The sequence below is a fragment of the Squalius cephalus genome (genome assembly GCF_949319135.1).
Source record: "Squalius cephalus genome assembly, chromosome: 2".
NCBI classification, from domain to species: domain Eukaryota; kingdom Metazoa; phylum Chordata; class Actinopteri; order Cypriniformes; family Leuciscidae; genus Squalius; species Squalius cephalus.
In genome coordinates, this window is record NC_137123.1 from 2,471,720 (window position 1) to 2,486,888 (window position 15,169).

Genomic DNA, 15,169 nt, shown 5'->3' on the forward strand with positions numbered 1-15,169 from the left:
ATATATCTTTTAATTGTCAGAGCCGATAGCCTCATAGGCTGTGTTTCAATATGCACTTGTGTTTCAGGTGACCCGAGTTCAGGTCATTTTATTCATAGAGTTTACACTCATTCACTCAAAATACAAGGTTTAAAACATTTAAATAGACATATCAAATAGTAGGAAATGTGTACATTTTAATATTTTAGTTGATATTACTTTTGACAAAGCTCTGATTTCTGAGAGTCATGCGGAGACAGCAACGTTGCTATTTGATATCCGATCATGCTCCTTTTATTCATAGAGTTTACACCCATTCACTTTAGACACACTCTTATAGCAAAGTGTATTTTAGAGGTTAATGCACTATATTGTGCCATGATACCCTGGTTCACCTGTTATCCAGCAAACACGAGGAGTGAATGTGTCTGCCCAGTATTTTTCCTATTATTCAGTGGAATTCGTTATTTGTTTTCAAGCCATTATCCGTGTCTTCCCGAATAAGGTACAGTATTTGGCTTCAGGCACATCCCTAGTTCTTATTCTTAAAAAAAAAAAAAAAAAAAAAAAAAAAATTAATAAGGTTGCTGTCAAATTTGCCGTAAAGCATGTCGTGATTGTTGCGAGATCTGCTCGGTTTCATCTCCTCAAAAATATACACTAAATTAGTGCTTTATATACTATCTTAAACTATAAAATGAAATCTTAACAGCTTATGTGAGCTACTTTAAAAGGTTTAGGTTATAATGAACCAATACTTGTCTAGACTTTAATCTGTATAAAGACAAAAATAAAGATTTCAGAGTTAAAAACACATCATCTGTTTAAGTGTGCTTGAGTTAGAGAGAGAGTGTATTTTTGTGTAGGTGTAGTCTGGTTAAAATATCCAGAGACAGTCCAGAAACGAACCCAACTGTAAAGAGAAGCACAGTGTTCACACACAGGTACGTTAGATTGGTGAGATGGTCCGTTTCCGTATGCATCCACAGCTCAGGCACTTCATTAAGCTCACGCTAACATTCATAACTCCTCCCAGGTTATACAGCATGTGGTAGAAGGTGTGAACCGACAGGCTGCCTGTGTCGTCCGCATACTTCATCGCCACGATCGGAGTGTACAGAGGATTCGTCAGGTTACGGAACGGAGGATGAGGCGACTCGATCACCTTCTTAGTGACCTTCAGAAACAGAGAGAGTGAGTACTTTCCTTTAAATCTTCAGCACCTCATTAGAGGCCTCATGTGACGGCATTGTTCTTTTATTAAATTTCACACCAAGAACAATAACTATATCATAACTGTAACAATAACTTATAGTTGACGATAATGTTCTGTTTAATCTAAGTGTACACTTTTTTTCCCATCATTTGCTGCTTTAAAGCAACACCAAGGAACTTTTCCTCTTCTGTCGCCCTACAGGTTGGAAGTGGAATTGTCCATTACCACTGTGGTAAATCATTCCTCCACCCACAGCCGACTGTCACACACACACTCGCTGTTTATCCAGCACCGGCTTTGGAATGAACGATGTCCACAGACAAGGTAGTGTATGTTGCATGATTTCATGAAAGTATGATGTATTGGGACATCAGAAACGAAGAAAAACAAAATAATGACTATTGTAACGCTTGTGACGTAAAGCAAGCCAAATTTGTAGTTTTCTTATGTCTCATTCGAACTACAGAAACGTGACCCGATCTGGCAATCTTACATAGTGAGGTTTTAGCAGATAAAGGACCACAAAGCGGAGGCAGAAGTGCCTTTCACCCTGTTACGACTTGATGAACCACTGAAACGATTTTGGAAACATTATTATAAGGTAAAAAATCTTACTTAGTGTTGCTTTAAATGCTCAAGCTCTTTAAAGCAGAATTGATTGTGATTGGCTGTCAATGTTTTAATCATTCATTAGGTGGAAATCATTCCAAAAGTGATTCCAACAATATCATTCCTCTGTGTCTTTTTTGTTATAGTTGTTCCGTGGACTTCACTATTCTCTTATAGAGTAAGAGCAATTATTAAAAGTTTATGGTTATAGTTATCATTATAGTTATTGTCCTTATGAACAGGCCTTAATTCACATGTGTTCTGACCTTGGCGATGTCTTTGGGCGTTTGGCCCAGGACTTGGAAGATGTTGACTGCGCCGGTCAGGTAGCAGGTCCTAAAGTGGTGGAGTGTCTCTGCATCAGTTCCGGCGAACTCTTTCTTAGAAACGTCTTCGATCATCCTCATCTCAAACTCGGTGTGTACGGGCCCAGGCTCGATCATTGACATACTGACAGACAGACAGAAAGATGGGAAATCAAATACACACCGCCATCCAGAGAAAGAGGCATCAACTCAGATCTGTAATGAAGCAGGAGCTGAAGAGATGGCAGGCAGAGATATTATTAAACAAACAAACAAACATACATAAATGAGTAACCAAGAAACACGAGAAACATGAACCAAAGAGCAGGGATATGCACCATCTACAACTTACAGAAAACATAAACTGACAAGGAACAAGGGAAATACAAGGGCTATATTTACACAAGGGGTAACAAGTTAACAAAACAAACCTGGGAACAATCAAGAATAATCAAGAAAACTACAAAGATCCCCCTCCCATTAGTCACTTTCAGACTCTCCATGACAATCCAAAAAACAAAACACAGAAGTCCAGGTGGGTGGTGGAGCAGAGGCAGACCAGAGGAAGGGATATAAGACCAGGCTTGTAAGGGGCAAGTGGGTCTGGAGACTGAGGCGTACAAGGGGGTCAGGGCAGAGCTGGAGACCAGCACTAACGAACTGGTGGAGCTGGAGGCCACAGCAGAGGAGCCTGGCCTCTCTCAATCTCCACTGTCGTCTCTCCCCCTTTTATGCTTCCGCTCCTCCGTGAGAGATACGAGACCGGTGCGTCTCGCAGCTAGGTGTCGCTTATCATTAATTACGCCACGGCCTCACGCCGCTCTCTCACGGCCCTCAGCCTCGTCCTGCTCGCCACACTTATTTTTTAGATCTTCAACGTCCACATCATTTTTTCTTACACTGGGGATCACCACATGGAGCCAACAGAGCTGGAGACCCCCACGGATAAGCCAGCGGAGCTGGACACCATGGCAGAGGGGGTCAGGGGGTCCGGGGACCATGTCAGGGCAGAGACAAAGCACAGAAAGCTCGGGGGGCACAGGGAGTTTAGAGTCGGCCTCCATGGACATAATGTCGTCAGAGGGTGCAGAAGGTTTAGAGCCGACCTCTTTAACCGTGGCAGACACCGTCACCTCGGGAGAAGTGTGTGCGGCCCAGACACACAAAAGTGTGGTTGCTGTCACTGGGAGCTCACAGAGTGCTGGGACCACCAGACTGGGGAATGCTGAGACCCATGGTAGGCCAAGCTCCAAGGCCACCAGACCCCCCCCCCCCCCCCCCCCACAGAAAACAATGTTTAGGGGAAGGGTCTTCCTCCACCACCCCAGTCGAAGTGCTCACTCCACAACATGTCACTCGAGGACCAACACAGGAAAGTAGTCATCTTAAAGGTTCATTGAGTCCAGAACAGTAAAATTAAATGAGGGAACTGTTCAGAAAGTGAGTATGACAGGCTAAGTCCAAAAACTCAAGGCTGTGGTCCTCGAGGGAACGCTCGCCCTGGTGCAGAAGGATGAGCTGAACCCCTGCTAGATCCATTTGTGCTCAGTCATTCTTTAATGAAGCAGGAGCCGAAGAGATGGCAGGCAGAGACACGGATCTATGTTCAGGGGTTTTATTAAACAAACAAACAAACATGCATAAACAAGAAACCAGGAACAAGAAATATGGAGAACCAAAGGCACACACTACAGCAAACCTGCTACAGCAAAAATCGACTGACAAGGAACAAGGAAAACACAAGGGTTATATATACACTCTAACAATAAACACATGACACAAGACAATAAAGAAGAAATCTACTAAGAACTACAAACATGGCACTCGGGACAGGAAGTAACACAAAAGTCCAAACAAGAAATTGGGAACATACAACAGGATCTAGAACCGTTGTACTGAAGATGATTCTCTAGAACAGCGGTTCTCAACTCTGTGAAGGAGAAGACATTGAGTGGCTATGTAAAATTAAACAATTACAAGTAATTAGGTCAGCAGGGTTTACACTCTTTATGACTAATGAATTTTCATGACTTTTCTTGTCATTTGTTTGACATAATTCATTTTTTTATGACATAATTTTTTATAAATCATTGTTGTAAATATGAATTTGCATGGGAAACCTGGCATTTCAATTTCATTTATTTGAGGGACAAATTAAAATGTTGGTCAGCTTATATCTTTGTTTCTAGTTACTTTAGCTCATTTTAAGTAATCTTGTGGCCCGCTGCTGGAGAACCACTACTCTAGATCAGGGGTGCCCAATCCTGCTCCTGCCGATCGACTGTCCTGCACAGTTCATCTCCAACCCTAATCAAACACACCTGCCTTTAATTTTCAAGTGATCCTGAAGACCTTAATTGGTTGCTTCAGGTGTGTTTGATTAGGGTTGGTGATGAACTGGGGTGCGTTTCCCGAAAGCATCGTTGGCCAACTATGGTCGCAAGTTCCGTCGTTACCAATAGAGTTCAATGGACATTGCGATGAACTTGCGACCATAGTTGGCCAACGATGCTTTCGGGAAACGCACCCCTGTGCAGGACAGTCGATCGGCAGGAGCAGGGTTGGGCACCCCTGCTCTAGATCTTCTCTTAGTTCCTGATCTGTGATCTTATTTGGGTTTGTACCCGTAACAGCCTCTCCACACCACCAGAGGGACCTCTCACATTAGTGTTATTCTGCTAATGTTCCTGGTGTTTGATCACTGATGTAAAGAGCCAATGGCCCGGTTTCACAGACAGGGCTTAGACTAAGCCAGGATTAGACCATAGATCAATTAGGACATTTAAGTAATTTTTATAAACATGCTTAGAAAAAAAACATTACCGATGTGCATCTTAAAACTAAAAAGGCACTGATATATTTTTAAGATCAGTCAGTGCAAGTTTATTTCAGTGGAAACAGCTCAGACTTACATTTTAGTCTAGGACTAGTCTTAAGCCCTGTCTGTGAAACCAGGGGAAAGAGTGTTAGATACTGAAAATCAAACGACAGGAAGTGTAAACGAGAAGATGAAATGCAGAAGTGTAGAAATGAGCTTAATAGCAAACGCTGGTGTTGAGAGTGCAGTGAAACTCACGTGACGTTAAACTTGAGCAGCTGAACGGCCAGACTCTCACAGAATCCCTCTATGGCGAACTTTGACGCGGAGTAGACGTCATTAAACGCCACACCTGTGAAGACCAACCCACGACACAGAGGTACATCTCTTACCACGGTTTTATAACTTTTGAGTTGTGAATGTTCTGTACACTGATGATGTTTCTACATGTTCGTCATTCAGCAGATCATGTCTTCATCCACATGAAAGGTAAGAGACCTTCTGCTGTTCTTCAATGAGAAATATACAGTCAAACTAAAATTTATTCAGACCCCTTCAACATTTCTCACATTATCACAGTTTATTCGCTATAGTTTAGAAAATGGTAATTAAATATGACAAGAACTCAGAGTTATCAAATGTTATCTCACAAATGAATTAAGTTGAATATCTGTCACATGTTAAATTTAAGTACACAATTAGATAATGCAAATTTAGCTCAACCAATTACCAAGCAGTGCTTAATTTTGTTCAGTCTAGTGTTAGCAATTAAATAAACACTGAAGCAAAAGATGGTCAGGTCAAAGTTTCTGAATAATTTTTGGTCGCATATTTCTATAGATTTTACTAATAGTTGTCACAGTGTGGTGCGGGCAGAAGAAGACAAAGTAGAGTCAAAAGTTCCAATGCAAACTTTTACTCACAATAAAAATCAAACTGGTACATAAAAGACGGGCAGGGGGTTCACACACACTTAATGTGATATAGATCGGACAATGAACAAGGTAACACACAGGGCTTAAATACATAGGGTAACAGATCAGGGAAACGAGACACTGCTGACAAGACTAACGAGGTAACAGGTGAGACAGATGAACTAATGAGGGTTACCATGGAAACAAATGAGTGGCGGGAAAACAGAACAAAGGAAGACATGTGACTAATGAAAATACAAACAAACACTGACACATGACAGTAGTCCCTGTATGAAGAATTATTGGGTATAATATGTCACAGTTTACTTTAGTTTGCTCTCCTCACTTACAGAAATGAACTATAGTGTCCTGCACCCACTTGTAAAAAAATATCAAAAATTATATCTGGTGTCTGAATAATTTTTGGTTTGACTGTACGTGTGTCTAACTCATCAGGACAATAATCCTCAAGTAGAGTAAGTACCTTAAGAAGAACGCTTAATCGCAATAAATGCAAATGATTACAGTGAGGTGAATAAACAGCCAGTGTTTACCCTGCAGGCCCATCACACTGCTGATGACGAGGATGTGTCCAGAGCGTCTCCTCTTCATGTCAGGCATGACCTCTTTAATCATGCGCACAACACCGAAGAAATTGGTCTCGAACACCTTTGTCATGTCCTCCATACTGAGACCCTCCACCGGCCCCACCAGACCGACGCCAGCGTTATTGACTGCACACACAGATCACAGGCACTTCACTACTCATGTAAATGGATTTATGGCCTGTTCACACCAACACTAATATTCGGCATGAAATTTCCATCTGATTTTTTACATGCGATTTATATGGAAGCTTGTTTCTGCTACGGAATAAAAAAAAATTAAAAAGCAACTGCGACTTTTTTTCTTGCAATTCCAAATTTATATCTCACAATTCTGACTTATCACTAACAATTCCAAGGTTATATCTCGCAATTCTGAATTCATGTCTAAACTCAGAATTATGAGAAAAAAAGATCATACTTGTGTAGAGATAAAGTAATATAAACTCGCAATTGCAAGGAAAGAAAGTCAGAATTGTGAGATAAATTGCAAAATTGCCTTGTTTTTATTCCGTGGCTGACTTAAAACAACTTAAATTCTCCTAAAGGGAAAGAATCTAATAAACATTATCAAAAAAGAAAATAATTGTGTATATCAGCATCTTGATAATCAAACAGCATATATTATACTTCTATACTGTATTTCTGCTTTTCTATAAGCGCCACCTACTGTCAAATAGTGAAATTGTATTTTCATTCATCATTCGTTGGTTTTTACTGGTTTATTTCGTTGTTGTTTTTTCACACGTTTTTATTGATTTCTCTGGTTAAACCAACGAAAGATGAATGAAAATACAATTTCACTATTTGACAGTAGGTGGCGCTTACAGAAAAGCAGAAATACAGTATAGAAGTATAATATATGCTGTTTGATTATTAAGATGCTTTGTTTTTCATTGCACATTTCTTTATTGATAAGACTAAATTTCTCAACACTTTGCCAAGATTAGTCTTTCTCGTTGAAACTGAAATCTCTTTAACTCATAAGTAATAATAATAGCTTAAGAGTAAGAATATGATATTATCTTTCTTACTGATTGAGGTTTCTTTTTCTTTTATGGTTGTCCTGTTTTTGTTTTTTCCTTTTTTGTATTTTTTAAATGCAGTGCTGTTCTGTCTTTGCTATAAATAAATAAAACTCTCAGTAAAAGAAAATGTCGTATTGACAGAATGTGAAGTTTATGTCAGTCTAAACCGATTCACTAACTGGCATTCATTCATAAAATGTTTATTGCAGAAAATGTTTTATCTTGGCATGATCAGGCCTTTAGATTGCTTTGTCATTGTCACGTCATTCTTCTTAATTACTTGATTCATGTTTCATCCCTTTATTTACTCTGACTTGTTCTCTTTCAGCAGTATTTCTCACAGATAACCTGAAAACTAAAAACAGATTCACGAGGGAGTCTCGATTCAACAGCAGTGTAAGTATGAATCAGTTCACTGATCACTGACGATTCAGGGTTCATTACTAACAGTATTTCTGTTCTTTTACAGACAGTGACATGTGTAACTGTGTTTCAGACAGATGAACACTGGATGAAGCTCAAGGTTGGAAATAGAAACTGATGCTCAGATTAACTGAACCTAAAGGCTAATTTTATCTGCTTAGTCTAAATCGGTAATGTAAATCTAAGCACGGATGAACACAATCCACTTGAGACGCGGCTCAGTGTGTGTGTGTGTGTGTGTGTGTGTGTGTGTGTGTGTGTGTCTCACTCAGTATGTCTATATGTCGATCTTTGACGCTGTCGACACACTGTTTGACAGATTCATCACTGCAGACGTCCAGCGAGAGCAGAGACAGAGTTCGTCCGTACGCGTCTCCAGCCGCTTCAACCAACATATCCTTCCGCTTCAGATCCCGCATCGTAGCTATGACTGAACACACACACAAAGACAGAGCGAGAGAGAGAGAGGACTAGTTACTGAACACAGAGAGAGAGAGAGAGCGAGGACTAGTTACTTAACACACACACATTGACATGAACATAAAACACTAGTGAATGAGTTCAACATCCAATGATAACTGAAGAGATTTAGACAAGCAGCTCATCTCCATCTGTCACTGGTGATTCATAAAGCTCATAGTCACGCCAATGTCATGGCGTAACTTGTGTGTGTGTGTGTGAGAGAGAGAGAGAGAGAGTGAGAGTGTGTTCTGTACAGGATGAAGAATGTCTGTGTGAAGACTAAAAACACAAGAGATCAGTACTGTCATGCAATTAAAGCACTAAAGGCTAAGCAGGGATAGAAGCCAGATCAGTATGCTCACACACTCACACACACACACACACTCATTGATTATGAACTGCTTCGCTGCACACACATGCTCTTTAATATATAGTCACACATACACTCTCTCACACACACACACACACACACACACTCACTCACAAACACTTACACACACACACAATTATAAAATACAAAATGTAAACAAGCCGAATTATAGCAGCATTGAGCAAGAACAAATCCTCAAATATACACACAACACAACATAAAAGACAAATACCCCAACACATTATTAAAGTTACTAAGTATAAAGTTTACACAACTGATTCCTCATGAGCCACTTTTCAGATGATCTTTAAAAGTGTGATAAGTAGAAGATTGTCTTATTGACTGCGGTGAACTATTCCAATATTTACTCCCTATTACAGATAATACTTTCTGACCAAAAGATGTTGGCCTATATCGCACTTTCTAATGACAGACCTGGTACTAATACCACAATCGGTCCTCTGTTTTATAAACTCGTTTATAATGTATTATAATATATTGGGGCAAGCACCTTAGAAATAAACAAGCATTTTTAAAGTTTTACAAAAAAAATTTGTGACAGCAATGAAATGAGAGGGTTTTTTTTATCCAACACTTTTATTGCCTTCTTATACAGTGATTCTACTAACTTTAGAGTTGTGTTAGCATAACTTATGACCAGCTATTACAGTTTTTCTCGATTGCTTAAACACATTTCTTGAAACTATGCCTCGTATTCTCAAAACTATAAACACAAATCCATAACGTCTCACCCAATTCCCCAAACATCCTATTTTCAGGTCAAAATGAAGCTCTACACTCAAAACCGTTCGCTCTTGCTGAAAAACCAAACTTTGCCCTCAGACAGGACACACAAGCCCTCAAAATCACACACACTACAACATAGTGTGTTTGTCTCTTATTCAGTGATAGAATTTTGTTTGCCACCACACCTCCCTGAAGGTTCTCAAGGCGATGGTAAAGCGACTCAAATTTGGCCTTACTCGTAGCCCAGCCTCCCTCATAGTCATACCATTGATAAAGACATGGGCAACTAGAGTGGCTTGAATTTCATCGGAGACTGCTTGTCTTCTTGCCCTTGCCCTTCCTCCTCCTCATTCTTATCCCTCTTCCTTCATGTCTTTCTGGATCCATTGTTCCAAAACACAATAAACTGATTTGGGCCCTTTTATATATCTATTGAAGGTTCTGATTGATGTGTGTTAAATTTTGACTCTTAGTGTTTCCACTTGGGTAATTGTGTGCTAACTGAGCTGAAGCTGTGCTGTCTTGAGTGAACAATATTGAATGCTAGTGCTTTATACATGACAACATGGTCTAAGCAATGAGAAATGAAGGGATTTGTGTGTAGAGTTTTGCAGTGACAGTTCAACAAATCTGACTCATGTGTCAAAACAGGGAATAGTGTTTATAGTTTAGTGAAATGGGTGTGCTTTTTGATAAATGGCGTTATGGTTTTGAAATTTTAGTTCAAAAGCCTGGTTATAGTGTTCAAGCAATCGAGAAAAACTGTAAAACAATACTCAATATGTGAAAAATCATTGAATGTCAATACAACCCGGCAGCACCGACTGTCAAAAACGGCCTAATGTACCAAAAATTCTTTAAATTAAATCTTACAATAATTGACAACATTTCCATGTGACTTTTCAAAGTTACAGTAGAATCCAAAGTCACTCAAAGATACGTAAACTCTTTAACAATTTCAAGCTCCTCCCCTCTCAGGAATACCTCAGGTTTTTTGTGTTCAATAATAAACCTGTTCTGGTTAGCATTGGTCATAGCCGAAGTCAAAGCAATCAAAGATTTTTCAAAGTTATTAGCATGGGTAAAAATGACTACATCATCTGAACATTTACACCTTTACATACTCATTAATATAAAGTGAAAATGAAATCGGTCCCAAGACGGAGCCTTGTGGAACGCCCGGCGGCAAGCAAGGTAAGAAGACTTTGAATCATCAATACACACACACACTGTTTCCTATTTAAAAGATATGATTTTATCCAGAGTATTGCTTCCTCCACATTTAAATTGCTAGATAAAAGCATCTGATGGTCAACAGTGTAAAATGCCTTCTTTAGATCTAAAAACACAAACACACACACTTATCTAAAAAGCATTTGACTTTCTCAACAAACAAACAATTTGCTGATTCTGTTGAATAATTGCTGCGAAAACCAAATTGCACTGGATGTAAAAAGGTAAAACCATTATTTAGATGATTTTTCTGCTACCTTAGATATAATTTGAAGGATGCTAGTTGGCCTATAATTATTAAAGTTTGATTTAATCTCCAGATTTATAAATTGGGATAACTAAGCAGGTGGAACGACTGCTTGCCTGAAGCTCAAATGTACCATGTGTTTTATTGGGCATAGTAAAGAATCTTTATTTGATATAAAAAATGTTGTATCTTAGGCGTCTTTTTAATGCGTTAATAACATAATCTACTTCTAATTCAATCACTTCCTCTATTTGAAAAATAGATTGAGCAAAATTAATAGGTCTGTAAGTAGTAATATCTTTTAAGGTTAAAAAAGTGATATTTCATCAACTGAGTTTTGTAAATGTGTATTAAAATTAGTAGCTATAGTTGATGAATCCTTATATTGAAATATTGTTAATTTTAAGTTAAAAAACTTTTATTCATGTTCTTCAACTAATTTATTAATAGTTTGCAAGATTTTTCCCCCATCCCCTTTTGACGCCTCAATAATGTCCATAAAAAACTGGCTTTGGCCTTTCATAAAGTCTGTATTACTTTATTCCTCATAGAAGTACATTTATATCGATTAGTAATAAGACCAGAATTCAGTGTTTTTTTAAGGAGCTGATCCCTATCCTTCATCGATTTCCCACATTCATTGTTAACCCAGAGCAACATATTCCCTTTTATTTTTATTAACCGCCCCTTCTAGTGAACAACTCAAACACTTCACATGTCCCCACTTCAATCCAATCAATCTCTTTCAAAGCTATTCCAAGATTTTGTTGCTGATTTTAGCGACTACATCATGATAAGCAGTGGATTTAATGAATTTTAAAAGCGTTGTTTTTAAAGATTTCATGAAAAGAAAATTACATTATGATCAGACAGCCCTGTCAAAAGATTTTAATGCTTTAAAAACATTTCAGGTAAACGATATAACGTTAGCCTAGATCTAATCTAGTTTTAGAACGAGGGGTTATTCTAGTGGGCTGTTCTAACAGTTGTCTAAAATTAAAATAGTTAAAAACTGTTTTAATTTTTCCCATTAATCTCGGGTCCGGTTCGGTTCTTACCGTAGTATCGCTTGTTCTCGTCTGTCGCGAGCCGCACGGCGATGGCCATCCCGATCCCGGACGAGCAGCCGGTGATCAGCACCACTCTCTGGCCCTCCGTTGCCATGGTTTCAGCGGAGCTTTGAAAGATCAGAAGATATCATAAGATCAGCAGTGCAGGAGAGCGCGAGCGCGCGCAGTCACGGGAACGCGCGAGAGTCTGTCTCTGCTCACAGTTCGAAGGTGAGCGCCTTCATAAACCACAGTCATGAAATACTCTACTTATAAACACTTTGTCGACACTTTACTGAAGCAATCATATTTAGAGCTGTAGAGAGGGCATAGTTATCACTGGTGTTGTTATTTAACGGGGTTCCTTGGACTGCTAAAACGAAACTATAATAACTGTAATGTGTATAATGTAATGTTTTTATGTGTATAAATAAAGCCTTGCGATGTGTTGTGTGCTAGACTGAGACTGTCACAGCTCTTGTACTGTTGCCCTCTCGCTGGTCTGATTGCTTATATTGTTCTCCTCAGATGTATGCGCTTTGGATAAAAGCATCCGCTAAATGATTAAATGTAAAATGTGTCCTATTTTCCATCAGTGTCAAACAACACGACCGTCTCTAGCGCCACCCAGCGGTCAAATTACTGTACTGCCTCTGTATCTAATATTACATAATGTTTTCATTTTGAATTGTATGGACAGCGTAACATTTTTAATGGAATATTGCAGTGTTTATTCTAAATGATTTTAGAGTGCAGTGCACATCATTATTGAATCAGAATAACTTTCCTCTTGCAGCATCACTTCTCTTCTCTGACGACGAGGGCGGGGCAACCTGTCACTCACATGAGATCAGCCAATAGCAAACTAGGGGTGTAAATCGGACAGTTCATCACGAAATGTTATGATATCAATTCTCTCAGCCAGCGATACGATATTTGCCGATACCTCAAAAAATTATGCGATACGTTTCAGGGCTATATCGATTGATGTATCGATATTTAGATATTATGTGCCAACCAAGCTGACACAACCAGTTACATTTTTATTAACTCACAAATGCAACCAAAATATATAACATGAACGTTTAATTAAACTCTTTGAAAATTGCACACCCTCTCCCAATTGGGACCTTTACAACAGAAGAGTTCAATCATGGAGATAACTCCATTCTTGTTCATTTTCATAAATCATGTTTTTTTTTTTTTAAATTGTGCATTCCAAGTTATATCAATCAAACTGCAGCTGGGTTGTTTTGATTAAGTAATAATAACTCAAAAAATATGGGTAACTTACAAAATGAAAGTTCATTGAAAGTATGTTTTTATATATTAAAAGCAAAAGCAGATATCCTCACATTTCATGTTTCAGAGTTAGACAAAACCAAGCAATTGCTAAGATATATAATAAAACACTCGGTTAATCTTTGTAACGTTTATCTCCTCAGCGGTCTGACAAACTTTGTTGTGATTACACACGATACAGGGAGCTTTTCCCTCACCACTAGCGTGCTGCTTTAGCAAGGTTCCCTGAAAATGTTTCAGCTTTTATTTTCCTTTTAACTTTCATCAATCACTTTTAGTCAGCTTTGACGAGACTCCTCTCAGCTAGCGCGTCTTTTCGAAGTGACTAGCAGCCTTGTCACCTGACCTGTATACTGCGCGCTGATTCGCTAAAAAGCACTGATCGGGTTGTGTTCAAAAACAACAAGCTTGTCGTTTTCTGCTGTAAAACATGAACTCGCGATGCCTTGACAGTGGACAATACCGGCTTTTGTGACAAAACGCGCTCAGTCAGTCTTGTCAGGCGTCTATACAGTCTATGGCGAGTAAACAAAAATGCGCGCTTTGGAAATGCGTAGATGGACGTTTCGTGAGGATGTGGAGAGTGTCAAAATAAAGGTTCCTCATATGCATCATATCGTTATACGTTTGATCGATGCATCAATCCATATCGATTTATAGCAAACCACAACCGTCCAATCAATTCCCCATGGACTCAGTCAAGCCCCGCCCACATTTGTTCTTGTTCCGGAAGCGTTTCACTCGGATAACAGAAAACAACAGCACATCTTCTGTTTCATGCTGACTTTAAAAAGCGAATATCCATCTGAAAGGACATGCTTTGACAAATCTGAGCTCATGTTTATATGCTGTATTTGAAGAGCGAGTGTTTTAAGATCATAATTTGTCTTAAAGACACCTGGGGATGATACTGACAAATATGGCAAGTCTTTCAAACAACTCTTTCAAACATGAACACAAGAAGCAAAGAAAGAAAGAAAGAAGGAAGGCGGGACTTGTGAAACTACGCCTGGAATCACAGGCACTGCTGGGACACGCTGATGTCACTCAACCTCCGATACGGGTTTATACAGGACAATATAACAGCGTTCAGTCTCTCTCTCTCTCTCTCTCACACACACTCTCTCTCTGTCTCTCTCAATTCAATTCAATTCAATTCAAATGAGCTTTATTGGCATGACTGTGTAAAATAGCACAATATTGCCAAAGCAATAGACATATACAAACATATACGTACATGTTGATACATAAAAGTGAACAATAATAATAATAATAAAAAAAAAAAAATACATTTCAATATTATGCATAAATATATCACAATGAAAAAAAAAAAAAAAAAAAAAAAGTCCAGAGAGCAGTTTAAGGGAAGAGGGTTCAGCCCTTGTCCCTCATATGATGGCAGGAAGACACGTACTGCGCTGCCAGGAGAACACACTCTCACTCACTCACTCTCTCTCTCTCACACACTCTCTCTCTCTCTCTCACTCACTCACTCTCTCTCTGTCTCTCTCTCTCTCACTCTCTCACTCACTCACTCTCTCTCTCTCTGTCTCTCTCTCTTTCTCTCTCTCACTCTCTCACTCACTCACTCTCTCTCTCACACACACACTCTCTCTCTGTCTCTCTCACACACACTCTCTCTCTGTCTGTCTCACTCACTCTCTCTCACACACACTCTCTCTCTCTCTCACTCACTCACTCTCTCTCTGTCTCTCTCACTCTCTCTCTCACACACACTCTCTCTGTCTCTCTCACTCACTCACTCTCTCTCTCACACACACTCTCTCACTCTCTCTCTGTCTCTCTCTCTCACTCACTCACTCTCTCTCTCACACACTCTCTCTGTCTCTCTCACTCACTCT

At 39.3% G+C, this 15,169-nt stretch overlaps 1 protein-coding gene across 1 annotated transcript; it reads right to left on the reverse strand.

Moving 5' to 3' along the window:
* LOC307154429 (retinol dehydrogenase 8-like) lies at positions 1–12,249 on the reverse strand. The gene is made up of 6 exons (XM_079864367.1): positions 12,015–12,249; positions 8,166–8,327; positions 6,396–6,575; positions 5,186–5,279; positions 2,071–2,254; positions 1–1,156 (listed from the first exon to the last, which is right to left on the reverse strand). Exons 1-6 carry the CDS (start codon positions 12,118–12,120, stop codon positions 929–931), a joined length of 954 nt encoding a protein of 317 aa, XP_079720493.1. The 5' UTR covers positions 12,121–12,249; the 3' UTR covers positions 1–928.
* Between the last annotated feature and the right edge of the window lie 2,920 nt (positions 12,250–15,169).